This window comes from Oryza glaberrima, chromosome 5 (genome assembly GCF_000147395.1).
Source record: "Oryza glaberrima chromosome 5, OglaRS2, whole genome shotgun sequence".
In the NCBI taxonomy this organism is placed as follows: Eukaryota; Viridiplantae; Streptophyta; class Magnoliopsida; order Poales; family Poaceae; genus Oryza; species Oryza glaberrima.
In genome coordinates this window covers 23,156,210-23,176,776 of record NC_068330.1, presented here as the reverse complement: position 1 = coordinate 23,176,776, position 20,567 = coordinate 23,156,210, and the positions used below count along the sequence as shown (strand labels likewise).

At 45.8% G+C, this 20,567-nt stretch overlaps 4 protein-coding genes across 4 annotated transcripts; 1 reads left to right on the top strand and 3 right to left on the bottom strand.

The window, feature by feature from the left end:
* Positions 1 to 4,036: 4,036 nt before the first annotated feature.
* On the bottom strand, positions 4,037 to 5,165 carry LOC127774796 (non-classical arabinogalactan protein 31-like). Its single transcript, XM_052301088.1, has 2 exons — positions 4,834 to 5,165; positions 4,037 to 4,705 (listed from the first exon to the last, which is right to left on the bottom strand). The coding sequence occupies exons 1-2, from the start codon at positions 5,090 to 5,092 to the stop codon at positions 4,359 to 4,361; spliced, it is 606 nt and encodes a 201-aa protein (XP_052157048.1). The 5' UTR covers positions 5,093 to 5,165; the 3' UTR covers positions 4,037 to 4,358.
* Positions 5,166 to 7,750: 2,585 nt separating this feature from the next.
* Positions 7,751 to 8,527, bottom strand: LOC127774505 (uncharacterized). Its single transcript, XM_052300764.1, has one exon. The coding sequence runs from the start codon at positions 8,449 to 8,451 to the stop codon at positions 8,023 to 8,025; it is 429 nt and encodes a 142-aa protein (XP_052156724.1). The 5' UTR covers positions 8,452 to 8,527; the 3' UTR covers positions 7,751 to 8,022.
* A 1,208-nt stretch (positions 8,528 to 9,735) lies between these two features.
* LOC127774486 (uncharacterized) lies at positions 9,736 to 10,548 on the bottom strand. Its single transcript, XM_052300744.1, has one exon. The coding sequence runs from the start codon at positions 10,315 to 10,317 to the stop codon at positions 9,868 to 9,870; it is 450 nt and encodes a 149-aa protein (XP_052156704.1). The 5' UTR covers positions 10,318 to 10,548; the 3' UTR covers positions 9,736 to 9,867.
* A 7,652-nt stretch (positions 10,549 to 18,200) lies between these two features.
* On the top strand, positions 18,201 to 19,971 carry LOC127772837 (receptor like protein 29-like). The gene has a single exon (XM_052298821.1). The coding sequence runs from the start codon at positions 18,244 to 18,246 to the stop codon at positions 19,657 to 19,659; it is 1,416 nt and encodes a 471-aa protein (XP_052154781.1). The 5' UTR covers positions 18,201 to 18,243; the 3' UTR covers positions 19,660 to 19,971.
* Positions 19,972 to 20,567: the final 596 nt, after the last annotated feature.

The window sequence follows — 20,567 nt, the reverse complement described above, 5'->3', positions numbered from 1 at the left end:
GATGGCCAATGATGACTAATGTTGCTGATTTGTGATGCTTATGAACAGATTTTTCCTACACTTATTCCTATTTTCCTGTTGATTTGTGTTATGCCATTGTATCTTTGCCTATTGATCGAGACCCCAAGGTCCATAAATCGGCGTGCCGTAATTACTATCACTAAGATCCATCAATCTGCCTGCCGTAAACCTGTCGTGATTAGGCAAGCTCTCCCATCTGTTCCTGAATTTGCGCAGAAATGGGATCCCATCCACAAGATGAATCGGGCAAATGTCCATTGTGCCTGTCATGAGTCCGTCGAATCCCAGGTAAATTGCATTGGCACTAATGGAAGGAAACACCAAAGGCGACACAGAAAGGGCTAGCTCAACGCCGATGAAGAACGCGCGTCCACCGAGCGAACGGACAGGCAACATCCTCCCTGCATCCAAGTCCACCCGGTACACCTTGAATTTTCTCTCCTTTAAGCTGCCGTTGCATTCCCGGTCGACGAGCATCAGCTCCCCGCCATTGCCCACCAGATGCACGGTATTCGACATCATCGTGGAAAACGGCCTAACCAGATCGGCGACAACGGCCATCCGCGGTGCACTAGTCTCCACCACCATGACACAGCATCAATGGTGGCACAGTAGAAACGGCCGGCAAAGGACATGGTTGGCATGAAGTGAACGCCACGATCAACCACCGTCCAATCCACATCACCTGGCTTGACGACGGCAATGGTTCTCGTCGAGCCGAACTGGACCGCGAACGTGCGTTCGTCGGCGAGGCCAGCGCCTGACACCGTACGCAGGGACCTCAACCGATACGGCTGTTCCTCCACCGTTCTCCGGTTCAACAGGTTGGTGGCCGGCGGCAGGTCGGCCGCCTGACGGGTGAGAGGGTTCAGTAGACGGACGACGTAGGTGGCGGTGTCGACGAGGACGAGGAGTCCCTCGGTGGTCGGGCCGAACACGTCGTGGCCGCGGAGCTCCGGGAGATCCACGTACGCGCCTGGAGCGGCCGGTGGTGGCGTTCAGGAGGCAGCGGCGGCACGGGGAGGTGCGGGTGCATGCCCCTCAGCGTGATCCACCGGCGCGGGTGGAACCGGCGGTCCAGGACGCCGTGCGCGCGCGGGTCCGCGCAGCAGAGGCGCCACGGGCGGCAGACCGCGCGGAAGGTGACGTCGCTCGCGAGAAGGCGCTCCGCGATCAGCCCCGCGGGCCCTTCCCCGAGGTTCGTCCAGTCTCTCCTGAATAAAAGACGAGAAATCGTCGTGTTGGATTCGGATATATACCGGAGGGTAAACTAATATATTCCCCGTCGTTTGGCTTATTCACGGTATATTTGTGAACGGAAAAATAATTTATGAGTAAAACTTTTCGGAAACGTTTAGTATCGGACGTCTGACGTATCATGAAAAATCGGATGGGCAAACTTATATCTCCCTATCCACTTCATACATCCATTACATGATATAATGATCTTTAAAATATTTTTTTCTCCTAAACTACTTATCTAATCGACGATATGATCACAACATTATATTTATTATAATTAAATCTTTACAACAAGATATCACATCATTACATTCCGATGAAAGAAAAATATATGTTTCAATCCGTTAAAACTTAATGTTTCAGACGCGGTAGCAATATGTTTCAACACATGTTTTCATTATGTTTCATAAAAAAAATTAAATGTTTCGATAACTGAATTTTTTATTTCACCATATATAACCTAATGTTTCATAAATGACCGAGAAAAAGTATGGGATGTTTACGTCACTACTCTCTCCTGCCATTCGATTGGCTTTCTCCCCACTCCATGCATGTATGCATGTATTTAGTGATCTTAAAAATACTTTTTTCTTCTAAACTATTTATCCGATGAGCGATTTGATCATACCGTTGAATTTGTTAGAATTAAATCTTTACAATAAGATATCATATGACTATATTCTGATGAAAGAAAAACATATGTTTCAAACAATAAAAACTTAATGTTTCATACGTGATAGCAATATGTTTCACCATGTGTTCTAATTGTGTTTCACAAAATTTTTGTATATTTCAGAGGCTGATTTTTTGTGTTTCACCATGTATAAAATAATGTTGCACCAACAGTCAACTGAAAACATTTGACCGTCCGATTTTTTTATACCATCGGACGTCCGATTTATTCGTACGTCCGATTTGTAGCTCTGTCCAAAACTTTTATATACGCGTTCTTAGCAATCTGAAAAAAAAAAGCAAAGGCTAGAAAATAAAATACAATAAAAAGATCTAAAATCTACTTCAAATTTAAGATTAAAAATTTCAAGCTTGGCTGACAAGTATAAGTATAAGCGAAAAGATGAGACTCGTAGAATTAGAGTGGAGGATAAACTGTGAAACTGTAAGTACCAATTAATAGGCCGGATGAAGGCACTGCGTGGTCGTTTCACCACCCAAATCGGAGAGATCTACGATGACCACCAGCGTCGCGGATCATTTTCTGCCGTACGGATCTGGGAGGTTGTTGCCTCCGGATCGTGACGGTTGTTCGGTCGCTTTGCCGACCGAGAGGCTGCCCGGACTTTGCAGGACGCTCTTCTCTTCGCCCCACAAGAAGAACGCCTCGGCATCTTGCGTCGGCCGGACACAAAAGATTTAGGGTTCATTGTTTAGACTTTGTAGAAATGGCTCATGCATCTATCTAGGTTTTTAACTATTTGCCACTCTTACGAGTGGTACTTAACGATTTGCCACTGGGTCCACATGTCATAGACACATGAGGGCCCACATGTCATAGACAGGGTGTGGCAAATCGTTAATTGCCATGTCACAAGAGTGGCAAATAGTTAAATTTCCCACTTTTATAGGTCCCACATCTCTCAACGACTGAAAGCACCAAAGGGGAACGACTTGGATTGGCCCTGCCGCGGCAGCCCATAGTTATTCGGCTTGTTACTATGTAGTCGTTGGAGAAGATATACGTATCGCACACGATTTTGTGACTCTACGTGTATTTCTATTTCAGTACCTCTCCGAGAACAATAAAAATGCTCCATTTTGGATGCCCCTGAAATTTTAGCAACATATCCCATAATCTTCGACAAATGCATGCGCTAAATAAACGTCAGATGATTAAAAAACATTAAAGTTACAATGTTCAGTATCAAATATAAAATACGTACATTGGTCATTTAAAGGAAGGCTTTTAAAAAAGTAAAAATAAATAAAGCGGAAGCCCCATGGTTAAACTCCATAGCTGTATTGAAGGGACTGTATCTTAATAAATAAAATTATTTCTTTGCTTCGAAATATTTCAACATGTAATATAAAACTTTCTTACAAAAGTGAGAATCACGGTAACTATGTCGTGGCGTTTTTTTCTAAAAAACCACACAATATAAATGCACGTACTCATAACGGATGTACACACTTCTATAAACGCGCACACACATCCTACCTCTATTAACACCTTTGAAAGATTGGGTATATCACTGGAAGAATGATTAGCTATAAATGCAATTTTGTAATAGTACCTAGGAAATGAACAATTAAGTGGTGTTTTATATGAGTAGCGAGATTTTGCAGCTAGAGGAGGTCTCATCGTGGTCACTATCACGCCATAATTCTTTTAGGAATTAATAAATTGTTTGTAGAATTTATATTAAAGTGCAAGTAATTAAACAAGAGAAGTTAATATGAGAAGTAAAATAGCCTTAGTAAATTCTGGCTATACTTTACTTTTATAAAATTCCCCATGTCATAAAATACTCTTTGGAGTTTCTCAGAATTATCGGAGCCCAAGATTTAATTTTAACAAAATAAACATCATTCAGTAATTATTTGAAATGAAAAACAAATAAAAACCACCCTCTGATCTTAGGCCAATTCTAGCCCGTTTCCTGCCTAGTGCAACTAGTACAGGGCCATTTGATCCAATGGTACTTACTCACATCTACCAGCCAACATGGGCCGCGTCGGTGGGCCTATCGAGGCAGCGTATCCTGCTCGTTGCGTTTCTCTTGGCATACAAGAGATGAAAAGATTCGAAAAAACCCTCTGAAACAACAGCATGATCGGATACACAAACTCATCATGAATCGACTAAAAGGATAGACGTACTCAGGTAACTTTTTCCCTCATGACGTTACACTGACGAGCGAACTAAAACCACTGCAAACCTAAGCGACGAGCTACTACAAAGTTACAACAAATGCTCCATCGACCGAGACGAGCTAGCTAATTTCTACCCATTATTAATTCCAAATAACGTGCACGAACTTAATTAAACCATATGCATCATCCAACCAAACCACTAATTAAATTGGTGACATGCGCGATACGCACATCTCGAATCCTCCATGTCAATATCGATCGTCTCATCACATCATCGGCACGCCGGCGGCGTCGTCGGCGGCGGCGGCCGGGCACTTGCCGCCGGTGCCGGGGCCGAACATGAGCGTGCTCTTGGGGCGGTACACGCCGCGAACGCCCTTGGGCAGCGACGCCACCCTCTCCCTCTCCAGCGTGAGCCCCAGCCACTTGTTCGACGGGATGAACGGCGCCGCGCACAGCGGCGACGGCGACGAGCCCAGGTACACCCGGCACCTGCTCCGCCGGAACACGTCCAGCCTGTACACCATCACCAGGAAGTAGCCGTTCTTGTCGGTCGCCGTGCTCGTCATGTTCAGCACCTTGTCCCCGTAGCACACCAGCTGCGCCGTCGCATCTGCAAAACATTATCATAGACGACGACCTTAGTGATCTCCAAAGTGAAGATTAATTAATTTCTACGTACGTAATGGAAATGGTTTACATCTCCGGCCTCCGGCCTCTAAGGTGTTTTTGGATACTAACTTGGTAGGGGAGACGCGTCCATGTAGCGGTTGTAGCCGCTGAGCTTGCAGGACTTGCAGTAGATTGTGCCCTGCACGACGACGACGGGCTGGATACGGCTCGGCGGCGACGGCGACGGCGACGGCGAGGTGTGCGGCGGCGGAGGAACAGGAGCAGGAGCAGGAGCCGGAGCTACATACTTCCCCGACGCATGAGAAACCGGGAGGAGAATGGCAAGGAGCAGCGCGGCCATGGCGCAGTGGTTCTTGGAGGACACCATCGTTGATCAGTGTACTGTACTGAACTTAGCTTGAGTGGAACTGAAAAAATGAGCAGTCCTGATCGAGTGTGAGAGGCCTTCCAGATATGATCGCTAATTTATAGAGGGAGATGGCTAGGGTTTCCTGCCGTTTGGAGTAATTTGGTTGGTTTGCTTAATTTGCCATCAAACAACTGATAGCTGCTAATTGAGATTCCATTTGGATGCATCGCAGTTAATGCTGTTGTTGGCTTATGACAGTAGAGTCCGTTAGGGTTCTAAACAAATGCATCACACTACTCCAGTACGCTGCTGCAAGCATGAAAGCGTGGACGTCTTTGACGCCTGTAGCAAGGCAACGCAGGATCGAATTCATGAACTGCCAACTGTTCTTTACCTGGCTTCATCTCCTGCAATTTGTTGTCACCTTTGATCTCAGCATCATATCCATTCTCGGAGTTTTTGCTTAATGCAAATATCGGCAGAAGATACTACTACACCTGACCAAGTGACTACTGCGTTTACTTTGACAGAGTCTGAGCCTTTTATCGGATTCAATCCTTACTCCAACTTGACACTTCTTTACCGTGCTCAGTTGGATTTTTCGTGTTTTTTTTTACCCCTGAAAGTTTTAGATCGAGCTAGGCAGATAGCTGAAGAAGAAGCTGTACATAGCTTTTCGGGGCGCTAAAAGTTTTATCTGATTTGTCATTGGAGAGCGTGGCCAGTACTGATGTTCGCGCTGAACGGCGACGACCTGTGTTTGTACTCTTCTACATGAACGAACTATAGAGTAGTTTTTTGAGCTGGGTATTTGTGCGGAGTTGCTTCTAAGGCAGGCAAGCCTCCCTCCTGAATCCTTGATTTCTGGTTCTGAATTCGTTCATCGATCGTTACTAGTCAGTACTCTTTTTTTTTTCCCACTCAGAAGATGATCTAGTCACTCGATCAACTACTTGTCACGAAATGGATGCTTGTAGCAGAGGAAACGTGAGGATATACAAGTGTTCACGAACAGATAATGCTATCAAATTCAAATGTATGGATGAACTAGGGAATAAACTATATGTCTAATTTTTTTTCAGCAAGTTTGCCTCGACTGCACCAGTTTTCAGTCGAGACAAAATTTGACTCAGGTTGACTCATTGAGTGCGCATTTGGGCCTGCAAGCGGAAGGCGAAAAGGCCCATCTCGGTATCTCTCTTTCATTAGGCAACCCAACACGAGACGGGGGCCAATTTACAGTGCTATTGCTCCTCTATTGGGACTCCAATTGTAATGCAAAAGCCCATGAGGTTCTCTTTTCGCTGGGCTGAAAGCTCATGTAGTCTTGCAGGAGGGAAAGGCTCTACATGCATGATGCAACTACATCAGGACACATCAAACCTAAATAAAAGAAAAAAGAAAAAAAGATTTGAGGGGAGAGACGTCATTCTAAACATTTTTAAGAAAAAAATTATGAGCGTGTTGGAAATTAAACACGGAACTATCAAGTGCATGTCAGGAGACATCAAACCTGTTTTTCAACTGAAACTTTGATGAGGAGGAGGTAATTGAGAAGATGCTTTTCGCTGGTGATATATATTGAGCTTGCAATTGACGGTGACCTAGATTTCTTGATTGAGAATCTGGGAGAAATCATGAAATCATCAGGAGTATGTGCGCCGATGGAAGTACGCTTCCGGTTGCTATCATCCCTGACCTTTTCCCTCCGGCTTTGGGAAAATTTATTCCTTCAATCCATCGCTAATGCTCTCTCGTACACGCAACTTGGATAGCTACGCTGCACAGCAGAGCATAATTGGATTATGGGTCCCCAAAATTATTGATCAAGCGAAAAACAAGGAGATTGGTAATGCTGGAAAAGAATCGCGCGTTTAACGGCTAGCTGTTCTAAGCAAGACATTGGCTGGCAGACGCAACGCAAGAATGTTTCTTCAGAAAACGTAGTGGCTTTTTCCCCAAATTGGTAAATAGTGACATAGTGTAGTTGTGATTATGGATAGTTTTTGCCCTTTTTGGCTCGATTGTTTTACTGTAGTTGACTTGCTTAAGGAATAGGCCGGCTTCCGGGGGGAAATGATTATTCAGGATTTGTTTTTTTTAATGATTTTGATAACTGTTCTTATTCTCTGAGAAATTGGAGTACTAGAATTTCAGGAAGCACCGAAGGACGGCCAGTTTGATAGGATACCTTGTCATTTGCTGAAATTAATGAAGTTTAGATAGTTTGGTAGCTAGCTTATTGAGCTATAGCAAGTAGTAGTTCCTGCGTTCGCATAGGCCGGTTCCCATCCCAAACAGTTGGCACGAAAAACGGAGCGGTCCATTAGTACATAATTAATTAAGTATTTGCTATTTTTTTAAAAAAATGGATCAATATGATTTTTTAAAACAACTTTCGTATAGAAACTATTTTTTGACGCAACGTTTAACAGTTTGAAAAGCGTACGCGCGGAAAACAAAGCAATGGAGTTGGGAACTTAGAGTTCCAAACACACCCTAAGGTAGTCGTCGAAGCATTCCGGTATCGTGAAATGTTGCCCATGTTTCTGTATGCGAACCAGTAAATTTATTTTTTGCATGAAGATTGAATTATCTAAAATCACCTAGATACCTGCTAACTACTAGTTTAGATTCTTGACCCAATCAAAGTTTTCTGAATTTGCTAGATGGAAATTTGTTTTACAGAGTTACAATAATTGAGCAACTCTGTAGCATCTGGCATTCATTTTTTCCCCTTTCTTTTGTTAATTTCTTATGTAATACATGTACATTTATTCCACGAGCCAGCAACTTGCAATCCTACAGATGATTAATTAATTAAACAAAGAGTTATTGCATTCCGCAAATATCTTCAGCCTTCAGGCAAGCTGAAAATCTTCAGGTTTCAGTATATCCTATTCGCAATCAATCAATCAACCAATCAATCAATAATCTTAATTCTGTGTTCATTTCTCGATGAATCCGGTCATCTGGAGGACGAGGTTCCTGACGTTGCGGAGGTCCCGCCCTTTGAGCGTCCTCCCCTTGCCGGCGCACATGGAGTACGCCGCCGTCCTTCCTCGGAGCCTCCTCCGATCAACAATGGCGTGCGGCGGCGCGACCATAACTCCATTATTCATCATCTTCTTCTTCACAGCGTCGTCGTCGTCGTTGGTCTGGTCGAACATGTTGTACTCGGAAGCCCACGACCGAGACCGCCGCTTCCGGCGAGAGGCGGCGATCTCCACCGGAGCAGACAACGACGACGACTCCGGCGAGCCCACAGGACGACGAGCCACCGGAGACGGCGTCGTGGTGACAACCACCACGCCGTCGTCGGAGTTGTCCTCCGCGGGCTCGGGCCACAGGATGTCAGCCTCTTGGAATTCCTCCATGGCGTCGCCGTCGCCGTCGCCGTCGCCGGCCGTCTCCTGGACGACGGAGAGAGGTCGGCGAGGCGACGGCGAGGGCGTATTTATATACTGTGGTGTGCGCTGCAAGGAGGAGGAGAAGAGAGGAAGAAGCTGGCGTGTCTTGGTGAGCAAGCACAATTCCTTGGGGAGACGGCAATGAGAGGAGCGGAGCGGAGTGTGTCTGTACGCTGGAAGGAACCGAACGGGGTTGATGTGGAGTGCGGTGCACCTTATCGTCGGCTGCCACGTGGATAGCACACGCTAATACAGTTGCGTTGGTCATTTTTGTTTTTGAACATGTGGGTCATTTTAGTTTTTACTGTGTGGCACACTCTCGCTGTAAGCCCTTTGTGTAGTTCTCAAATTTTTTTCCCAAAAACATCACATCGAATCTTTGGCACATGCATGTAGCATTAAATATAGATAAAGAAACTAATTGTACAATTTGCATGAAAATCGCGAGACGAATCTTTTGAGCCTAATTAGTCCATGATTAGCCATAAGTGTTACAGTAACCCATATGTAATTAGGCTTAATAAATTCGTCTCGTGGTTTCCAGACGAGTTATGAAATTATTTTTTTCATTTGTGTCAGAAAACCCCTTCCGACATCTGGTCAAACGTCCTATGTGACACCTAAAAATTTTCTTTTCACCAACTAAGCACACGCTAAATCCCTGAGAATGTGGAGAGAGTCTGAAAATGAACTACAGTTTTGTTCAGACTGTTTTGATTTGTGCTAATAAGGATTTGATTTTCTTTTTAAAATAAATTATCTGAAATATTATAGCATGGGTTTAATTGGGTTGTAGTCCCTCAATCCTATAAAAAATCAACTTAGTACTACGAATCTGGACATAATATGTGTCATATTCGATTCTAGATTCGTTTTTTATGGGACGAAGGGAGTATATATTAGTGAGGATGAACAAGTTCTTTTGTGCACCACAGCAAAGCGGCAAAACGGCAATTTTAGAGTGGTGTTATGATTTCTGCCAAGTTTAATCCTACGCTCTCTCTAACTAGGTCGCTTACTGTGTGCCCACGTGTTGATTAACAACGTAACACACGAGGTGGTATTAAACTGGGGTAGTCCAGTTTCCTGGTAAACCCAACTTGATAAATGACAGAATTTTCACACGGCAAGATAGGTATTTACAATCCACGGCATCCTCAGTGTTTGATCCCTTTTGATATACTGAAGCATGACAAAATTTCACGGAACTTATTTGTTCAAGTAAAATTAAAGCAACGAGACCAATTCAAATCGAGCTCCCAAATCATCTTCTTACATTTTAATTCCTCATTCATGATACAAATCCAGTACTTCCATGGATGCATATACAGCTTCAACTTCATAACCTGTCCTTAACCCTCAATGGCAGCAGCGCATGCATCATCATCCTTCGATGAACCCGGTCATCCGCAGCACCGAGTTGCGCAGGTGGCGCAGGTCGCGCGCCCGCTTGCACGGCCGCGTCCCCAACGACGACGGCAGCGTGCACGGCGCCGCCGCCATCTCCTCCTCCTCCTCCTCCTCCGGCCGCCGCACGCCGAACAGCAGCAGCAGGTGCGGCGGCACGATCACCACCTTCCCGACGACGCTGCCGTGGCCGTCCTCCTCCATGCTGGCACCACCGTCTCTCCAGTTCCACCGGTGTAAGCGCGCTCCCCTGCAGGGGACGTCCACCGGCCGAGAGTGCTTGACGCGCGACGTGGGCGCGCGTGTCTCGTATGGCTGCACCGGCGGCGCAGGCGAGATCGCCGGCGGCGGCGCGTCGTCGTCGGCGGCGTCGGTGTCAGGCCACAGCACCTCGAACTCGTCGAGCTCCTCCACCACCATCGCCATGGCAAGGCGTGGCAACCAGCTGCCGAGAGAAAGAGAGAGAGAGCTCGCAGCTCAGCTCGGCTCAAACTGAGGCGCGCGCCGCGGCGTCGAGCGCGTCTAAATATACCGGGGCGCGCGGCTTGCCTGCCTGATGGGATTCTACCGCGTCTGATCGGATCGGATCGCGAGAGAAATTCTGGGGCGACGGCGACCGCTCGGCGGGCGAGCTCCACACGCGTCCGCGAAAGAGAAGCGGCGGTGGGGAGGTGTACGTGTGGATGCCGCGGCCGCCATCGCGCCGCGGGCTCCGGACGCGGCGAACGGAACACACGTTTCCTCTCGCCGGCACGCCGCCCTGTTGCAGCGTTGCAAGGGAATCGACGCGAGCCACTTAGTACGTGACTGATCGCAGTGTGCATGGTTTGATTTTTTTTGTTTGGTGATGAATTTACTAAGCATGGGTTGATTAATTGGGCCCGGGGTCGTAATCAAGGCTGTAATCAGTGAGCAGTTGGGAATTGGGATCGACAAAATGCAACTAGGGATATAGGAATATACAGTATATGCTTCTGTTCTGCTCCAGTGCACTACTACGCCAGTACGTAGTAGTAGTTGCGCCCGTCAACATCCTCACTATTCATCAGCATGGATCTATCAATGATCAATCCGTGTGAACAGCCAAACAGGGCAATTTTGGCTCTGGTTTCTGGGTGGATTTAGGCTGGACGTGTTTAGTTACTTTTCACAAAAAAAAAATTAGAGTATACGGACACACCTTTCTTTGAATTATTAAACGTAAACTAACAACAAAATAAATTACAGATTTCGCATGTAAACTACGAGACGAATCTATTACGCCTAATTAATCCATCACTAACAAATGTTTATTGTATCACTACATTATCAAATCATAGCGTAATTAGCCTTAAAAGATTCATCTCACAATTTACATGCAAACTGTGCGATTGATTTTTTTCGTCCACATTTAATCGCTATGCATGTGTCCAAACATTTGATGTGACGGAATTTTTAGAAATTTGAAAGGAACTAAACATATCCTTAGTTCTTATCTTCACTTTCCCAACTCATCTCCCTCGTTTTTCACACACACGCTTTTCAAACTGATAAATAGTGTGTTTTTACAGAAATTTTCTATATGAAAGTAACTTTAAAAAAATATTTTTCAAATTTATTTTGGCTAATACTTGATTAATCATACACTAAACACTGCTTTGTTTTGTGTGCTAGGGAGTAAGGTTCCCAACCCTCGCTCCCGAACACAGCCTTATCCGTCTTCCCAACGCCGGAGAAATACCCAGGGTATTTTAGCTAGATTCACATAGTGATGGGCTAGACAATCTAGATTTAAAGTTTCACCCCTTTTAATTATTTATATTAGGTCCTTCTCTAATATTTGCGTATGTCTTCCCAACGCTGCAGCAGGGTGTGAAGTCGGCAGACTTGCTACAGGCCTACAGCCAGTGATCTCCACGACTCCACCTAACCTAGGCTGCGTTTAGTTACACGTCAAAAATGAAAGTTTGACTAAAATTGAAAGTTTTTTTAAAAAAAGTTGGAAGTTTATGTGTGTAGGAAAGTTTTGATGTGATGGAAAAGTTGAAAGTTTGAAGAAAAAGTTAGAAACTAAACCAGCACCTAAACTTAGGCCCTGTTTGATTCAGCTTATAGGATTATTATAATCTAGATTATTAAGAGTAAGCTGAAACAAACAAGTATATTATTATACTAGATTATTATAATCTATAAGCCAGATTAGTATAATCCAATAATCTTCTTTAGAGGAGTTTTTTTCCAGATTATTAAATGGCTAAAGACCCTCTACCCTTAAATGTCTCCAATAATCCCAAGAAACAAACAACTTATAACTTATTTTATATCAGATTATTATAATCTAACTTAGAGTAATCTGATTTAATAATCTAGATTACAATAGTTAAACTGAAAGACCTTAAACCTGCACGGAAATCTCGCCGGGTCAAGGACGACGATGAGGGCGCCACGGACGATGGACCAGACGGAATTGGGGCAGCCCGGGGCTGGGGCAGCGGGGGGCGGAGCTTCCGTAGTTGTCACCAAGACCATGCGAGATCAGGTGAGTCGTGATGTGGACGAGTGTCACAACTCACAAGGATTTGTTCTGAAAAAGGACGTCCACATCACATAAATCTCAGCACAATCAGAGCCGTTCAATCTTGATCGAACGGCGCAGCAGACAACGAGATGCACTTGGTCTTGATAGTGCCTAAGCACAATTAAAGCCGTTCAATCTTGATCTAACGGCATAATATACAATGGGATGCACTTGACAGTACAGTACAGTAGTAAAATGTGTATTGTTATAACCCCGAGTTTCCGTATTCTATACCCGACACGTTCCTCCTTCCAAATCTTCAATAGACATTTTCACGAACCAAATCTGCTATTGTGTAAAAGGAAATAATCTATGGTTTTGCTATTCTCTTCGTTTTATATTAGAAGACGTTTTGATTTTTTCTAAAGTCAAACTTCTTAAAAGCTTTATCAAATTTATAAAAAAAATGTAACAATATTTATAGGGATTAATTCGACTAACATAACATTTATAGTAGGATGTTATATAGCAATTTCCTAATTATAGTATTAAATTAGTTTTAATAAATCTAACATTGAATATATTTTAATAGTTTGTTTGTTCTATATTAAACCTGTTGTTGTATTTTTTTTTCTTTATAAATTTGATTAAACTAAATAAGTTTGACTTATAAATATACAAATTGACTTATAATATGAAACAGAGGCAGGATCTCATTTGTAACAGATTTTTTACTCATATCTTTTGATTTTTCTTCTGTATAATCTTACATAAAAGATTTATATCCTGTAGATCCAACTTATAGTTGCACCCAGTTATAGAGCACTTTATACTTTGTTACTTCTATATAGTAATTACACTCAGCTACAATACAATAAGATTATATTTTACAACTATTTTTGTCTTTAAATTTACGATTTTTGACATATTTATTCTTTTTTTATTTCATTCAAAATGGGTTGTATCTATTGGTTGGTAATTCCATAAGATTTGAGCCTCTAAGTTCTACCTAAAGATCATTAGTAGTCCCATAATCAAAGGCTATCCTGTGGCGATACGTTTCATCCCTGCGCTGACTTATCACATGCTCAATCCAAGCCGCTCAAATGTGATCGAACGTCTCACGGAGTCCCGGAGCGGGTTGACTGGTTGGTTCCTCCTCCTCGCCGAGTCGCCGTTGCCGACTTGCCGTCGTCATCGTGTTGCCGCCCGCCCGCCGCCGGCTACTGTACCTCAGTAGTTCGCGCCGGTGCGCCGCCTCCTCGCTGCCCTAGACGATTGCCCGATGCGGCAGCCTCATCCGCCGCCGTCCACTGGCACTACGGCGGCGGATTCAGTTGCCACCGTGGCCAAATCAAAGGATGGCTACTCATCAGGGCGCCTCCGCCGCCGGCCATGGCACCCTGCCCTGTTGCCCTGAATTATCACTGGCACGGCAATGTCCGGCAACGCTGCCTCCGATGTGCAGCGGGATGATCACGGCGACGGCAGCATGGAGTTACACATGCCGACGGCGACTTCACTGTCGGCTGTGCACTCTGCACTAGTCCACTACTGCAGAAGTTCAGAGCCATATCATCCTGATCTCATGTTTAGTCAGATCTTGCAGGCCGCAGGTTATAGACCTCTGGTCTGTGACCTAGGCTGATCCTGCGGTGCAAAATAATCGATCGAACCTGTTGATTCAGTGAAGCAGATTGTGCCTTCTCTGCTCGCTCGTGTCAATTTGGCCGGGCACAGTATTGGGATTTGAGGAAGGCGTCAACATTAAGTTTAGTTTGGATCAAAAAATTGCTTTCCAGTTTCTCTTCTTTTCTTTTTTTTTTTTTACATCTTCTTGTCTTGTCATTCTGTACATAAACTCTTTCTATATAGGCGTGAATTGTTTATGATTATTTCGTTATCAAACATGACAGGAAACAAAGCAACGGTTGCAGCAAATGCTATACAATTCAGACAGACAGCACCATCAAAAGAACCTCCTTTTCAGGCTTGAAATCTCTGGGAAGTGATCAGTAGAATCCTTGGAACTCAATTGTCAAATAATCTCAACCAAATATAATGCAGAAATTTTATTTGTACAAAGTTTTAATGCTGAAACTTTGCTTTTTTGCAGATGAATATATCTTTCCCCACAGTATGTGCAAATGTGCAATCAGCATCTCCATTGCAACAGTTACAGTATCTTGAGAGTTGAGTGAGTTGCCACCCTTGATTTCCTTTCCCTATTCCAACTGCTTGCAATTTCTAACTATTCTAGTGAAACTTCTTGCTGCCATAAAACTGTTTGCAAACCCAGCTTTCCAAATGTTGCTGAGACAACGCACGTTGCAAAAGTTATGGTCGTGGGACTCACACGATCACATCAGACCAAATGCACAGTTTAGATGTGGTATAATAATGCACATATATAGTCTGTTATACTTTCGGCCTGTTTGACCCATTGATGATTTGATGATAAGCCTGATAAAACTATACATTGATATACTTATCGAGTTATTTGGCCCAGTTCTGAAGTATAGTAGGAAAAATATGGTCACTTCACGGCAGGCTGCCTGAAGATGCAAAATCAGCTGCAAGTCACATGGCATGCCAATAAGCCCATAACCATTTGTAATTTTGTACTGACGTAGTGAAGATTACAGCCTCCCTACGATAAAACTCAATGAGGTCAGATTTATTCTGCATTAGCTCATGTTAAGATTGAAAACGAGATCTCCGGGTTAAAATCACACACCTCTTGTTATCAAGTGCATCTCATTGGTTCCAAATTTCCAACTTTACACTTAGCAGTTAGCACTGGTTGTGGATGGGATCGATGCATGGATGATCGAATCTCTTCGCCTTTGCGTTTTGCAAGAGCCCATGGCTCCATTTCCGTCCATGGCGCGCACATGGCAACAGCGGCTCACGCTCGCGATCGAGGAGCCTGATAAGCCTGAGGCACTGCATGCGTCGACACGATCGACCAGTCATCTCAGCCAGTGGTGGCTTTCCGGTCAACTTTCTCCCCTCCCTAGCAAGCACACCATGCTCCCCAGCAATGGCAGCAATGGCAATGGCGCTCTCTCTGTCAGGTATCTTTTGTCACATCACCTGGGACTGCGAGGTGTCGCCACACATGCATGCAATCCCGAATGCATTTGCAATTTATTTGGATTTGCATTTGCTTTGCATTGCATGATGATGCCATTATACTATGGCCCCCCATTGCTTGCTCCTCTCGTGCTCACACGAGGTCACACACTTTGTTCTTGCCTTCAGTCTTCAGAGCCAGTACGATCACCTGTGTGAATATATATGTCACATCGATAAAGCAGTGTACGTAGTAGGTGAGGAGCAGTGCAACTCTGGTGATGAATGGTGATCGATTATGATGATGATGATGCAGTGGAAGCACTGTATGCCTTCGCTGTAGAGATTGGAGGATCGATCAGCAACACCACATGTGCATCGGTCTGTCTTTGGGCGATTCATTGGGGCTGTCTCTGGTTTGGTCCTTGTTGCCATTGGCTTCTTTGGAATGCTTAAAAAAAATTTCTCCAAAACATGGCTCCATTTCAGTTCTGTACTAGTAGAGAGCAGTGATGCTGTTTAAGATGTTTACGTTGGAGACTTTGGAGGAGAGAGAGAGAGCCTCCAAAACAGCAGTCATGGAGTCATTTTACATGGACTCATCAAGGTGACCACTCGCCTGCAAAGTGCATCGCTTGCTGTCAGCATGCAGTTCAGTTCAGCGTTCAGCACTGCGACTGCTCGAGACGAATGTTCAACTCATCAATATATCTGGGTTCCAAAAAGTGTGTGGAGCCAAAGCTCCAAGCATCATCTACAGAAGTGCAGAGAAGGAACCCTCTCTTCTTGTGATCTCTTCGTCCTTCTCTCGGGTGCAATAATTCAGAGGGGCCAATTCAACAGTGCATCTGGGGCTAGAAATAGAAGAGCTATTTGGCTACAAATCTAGCTCTTGTCCCCCTCACGGGTGCACTGATCAAACAATATAGGAGTGGTGTCTTAACTCTCTAACCACTGTTTGAGCTTTGAGCCAGTCAGGTTTACACAGTTCATATTGCTGTAGCATGCTTTGCTCTGTGTGTGTGCGTGTGCAGTGCTGTGTCTGAAGCATGACAAGAGCAAATAAACAACATGAGCTAGTATTACTGTAGTAGTACTCCCTTGGTACAGGAACCAAAGTCCGGACTGCTGTAATTTGGGAAAAGAAGAGATTCGGGGTTGTTTGAAGTCTTGCATATCCGTCTGTTGCAAACGGTTCAATTCCAATATCTCGTTCACGGTTCACCAAGGCCGTGTTTAGATTACCCTAAACTTCTAACTTTTCATCGTTTCATATTACATCAAAAACTTTCCTATACACGTAAACTTCCAACTTTTTTTCCAAACTCCCAACTTTCCCTAAACTTCCAACTTTTTTCAGGAACTAAACACAACCCAAATTCACGTCTCATAGACAAATCCTCAAAAAAACACCATATTAAGAGGTGTCAAATCCTCAAACTCCCCTTCACAGATTTAAGAAAGATGCGCCAATGGGATATGAATTTGCGTGGTTGATACAAATAAATATAATAGAAAGAAATTTACTTATAGAATAGAATAGCTTGTCAGTCTATATATGAACCTGTGTCAAAACCAGGACGGAGCCAGGAGAGTACCAGGTAGGAACAAGTACACCCAAGATTTTCAGGGACCAGGGATTATGCATGTATTTGACTAGTAGTACTTCGTATGTTAATTCAATCATAACACGAAGTGGGAGTAAGGTGCAAAAAGTCATGAAAAAGAACCTTTTTGCATGGACGATTCTTGGTTTGTAACTAGGGCCTGGTTTAGTTCCTAAATTTTTCTTCAAATTTCTTCAAACATTCAATTTTTCCATTATATCAAAAATTTCCTACACACAAACTTTCAACTTTTCCGTCACATCGTTCCAATTTCAATCAAACTTTCAAATTTAACGTGAACTAAACACACCCTAAGTAATTTATTGTTTAAATTTCTTAGCTAGTAATTATTTAGAAAGTGTTTGAGAGGAGGGGAAAGGTTAAGATACGCAAAACAAGTTGAGTTATTAGCGTATAATTAATTAAGTATTATTTATCTATATGTTTTTTCAACGCCGATTCATACCCTCGTGTTGTTGCCACGCCGATATGCCTCCTCATGCGTTTCCTTCTTCAATTGATTGTAAAAATCGATTCTCCACTATCTCTCGTCATTGTTCCCATGTTTTTCTATTTCATTTCCACTTTAATTTATCGGGTTGAATCTCCATTTTAAATCGTAGTTTTCATCTAAGTTTTATATATTTGCTCCGATTTTAATAAAAACTACACGTGTCAGTTTTATGGAGGTTGAAGACACAGCCGGCTATACGTTTTGGATCTATAGCTTTACTTATAATCAAAGAGAGACAGACCAAGCAGAGAGATAGTGGATTGGGTTAGTAAAAAAAAAAAAGAAGGAATGAATAGGCTTTTAAAATAATATATGGCAATAAAAATATTTTTACCCGTCGCAATGTAAGCGTTTCTTTTTCATGTTTTTGCTGAAAAATCGATGCTCCTATCCTATGTGCCTCCACAGTCTAAAAGTTGGTAGCAATTGATTGATTCCCCATCACACGCACGCACGCACGCTCAGACACTTCCCTGTCCATGTTCACGTACGGACATGTAGGCCCCAGTGTCGTCACATCAGATACCCCCGACCCCACCACCCCCACGGCCCCACCCTCCCCCTTTCCACATAAACTCCCCCCATCTCCTCTCCCCACCCTGAATAACATCGGCGCCTCCCAAAAGCGAAACCTCGACGCCACACGCGCGCGCGCCATCATGCCTGTAGCCTCCGTCGCGCTCCTCCTCCACCTCCTCTCCATGGCGGCGGCGGCTAAGGCGGCGCTGGCCATGGACCCCGCCGAGAGGGAGACGCTGCTGCTCGTCATGGAGGCCGTCTCCTCCGACCGCGACTGGCGCTCCGTCGGCCCTGACCCGTGCGGCTCCCCGTGGCCCGGCCTCGAGTGCAAGCCTGTGCCGGCCGCCGGGAACGTGTCGTCGGCGGCGGCGAGGCTGCACGTCACGCGGCTGGACTTCGGGGTGGCGCCGAACCCGACGTGCAAGGACGGCGCGGCGTTCCCGCACCTCGCGTTCGCGCTGCCGCACCTCCAGTCGCTGTTCCTCGTCGACTGCTTCAAGAACCCGGCGGCCACCACGGCGTTCACGCTGCCGCCGTCGGCCAACCTCACCTCCTCCCGCCTGCAGCAGCTCAGCGTCCGGTCCAACCCGTCGCTGTCCGGCACGCTGCCACCGCAGCTGTCCAGCATCCGGTCGCTGCAGGTGCTGACCGTGTCCCAGAACGCGCTCATCCGCGGCGAGGTCCCGCAGGGCATCGGCGAGCTCAAGAGCCTCGTGCACCTCGACCTCAGCTACAACTCGCTCACCGGCACGATCCCGAGCCGCATCGGCGAGCTCCGGAGCTTGGTCGGCCTCGACCTCAGCTACAACTCCTTCTCCGGCTCCATCCCGGGCCAGCTCGGCGACCTCGCCATGCTTCAGAAGCTGGACCTGAGCTCCAACAACCTCACCGGCGGCGTCCCGGCCACCATCACCGGGCTGACATCTCTCACCTTCTTGGCATTGAGCAACAATGGCCTAAGCGGCCACCTCCCGGCCGGCCTCTCCGACCTCCGCGACCTCCAGTACCTGATCATGGAGAACAACCCGATGGGCGTCCCGTTGCCGTCGGAGCTCGGCGACATTGCGCGGCTGCAGGAGCTCCGGCTGGCCAACTCCGGCTACTCGGGGTCGATCCCGGAGACGCTCGGCCGGCTGGCGAGCCTGACGACGCTGTCGCTGGAGAACAACAACCTCACCGGGAGGATCCCCGCCGGGCTGAGCCGGCTCAAGCGGATGTACCACCTCAACCTGAGCAAGAACGGGCTGGACGGCGTCGTGCCGTTCGACGGCGCGTTCCTCAGGCGCCTCGGCCGGAACCTCGACCTCAGCGGCAACCCGGGGCTGTGCGTCGACGGCCGCGCCGTCTTGCAGGCCGACGTCGGCGTCGGCGTCTGCCGCCGCGCCGGCGACGGCGGGGACATCGCCTCCGTGTCCGCCGCCACCGACGTACTATCAGTTGGCACATTGTTCAGGCGAGATGGACAACTCCGGCTCGCCGGCGGCCGCTGGTCAGCGCTGCTGCTCATCCGGCCGGTCGCCGTGGCGCTGTGCTGCAGCTGCTGCCTTCTGCTCTGAGCTCGCGGCACGCGCGCGCGTGGTGGTTTGATCTGTATGTAACTCTGCTATGTTAGTGGTAGTAACTTGTCACGTTAATTGCGAGAATTCCGAGGCAAGGGAAAAGAGTTTGGTAGTGTTGGGGTACTTCTACACTTCTACAGTACTTGGGTGTGGATTGGATTGGATTGGCACGTTGGTTTCAAATCGTCGCGCCGGTTGTTGGGTTGGGGCCCGGATCTGTGATCGGTCAAAGTTAGCGTCCGGGTCTCAGGGGAGCTAGGCTGTGTTTAGATTCAAAGTTTAGATCTAAACTTCAGTCATTTTTCATCACATCAACATGTTATGCACACATAATTTTTCAGTCACATCATCTTTAATTTTAACCAAAATCTAAATTTTGCGCTGAACTAAACACAGCCTTATAGTAACTGGCTGTGATTTGTGCGTGGCCGATCTGGCCATAAATCCGGCTGCGCCAGCAATTTGCATGCAGTTTTCAGGCACTCTGCAGCCTGAGCTCTGCCCTGATTTTCATTGCTTGCCGCTGTATAATCCAATGAGTGTTATGCCCCTCATTGCCTTAAGTAAGGGAACCAGATGCAGTGGTCAGGTGATCATGTACTCCAGCGTTGATGTCTGAACTGTTTGTACTAACTGACAGTATGGCTTGTCTATAGGGATGCATGAACAAAGTAGGAGTATGTGTTAACCGGACTATTTCTCATCTGCACTGGAATTTTATCATCTCTTTGGTTCTTTCTTTAACTATAACCACGGTTCGGGCTTGATGTCCGGGAAGATGGAAGAGTTTTGAAGTCCTTTGGGAGGTGCTGAGAGTTGCAACGTTTTTTGAGCTAGGGAGTACTCCACGTAGTACTCCAAGTAGTACTAGTGCATCACATTACTGGCTACATGACTTCACCGTA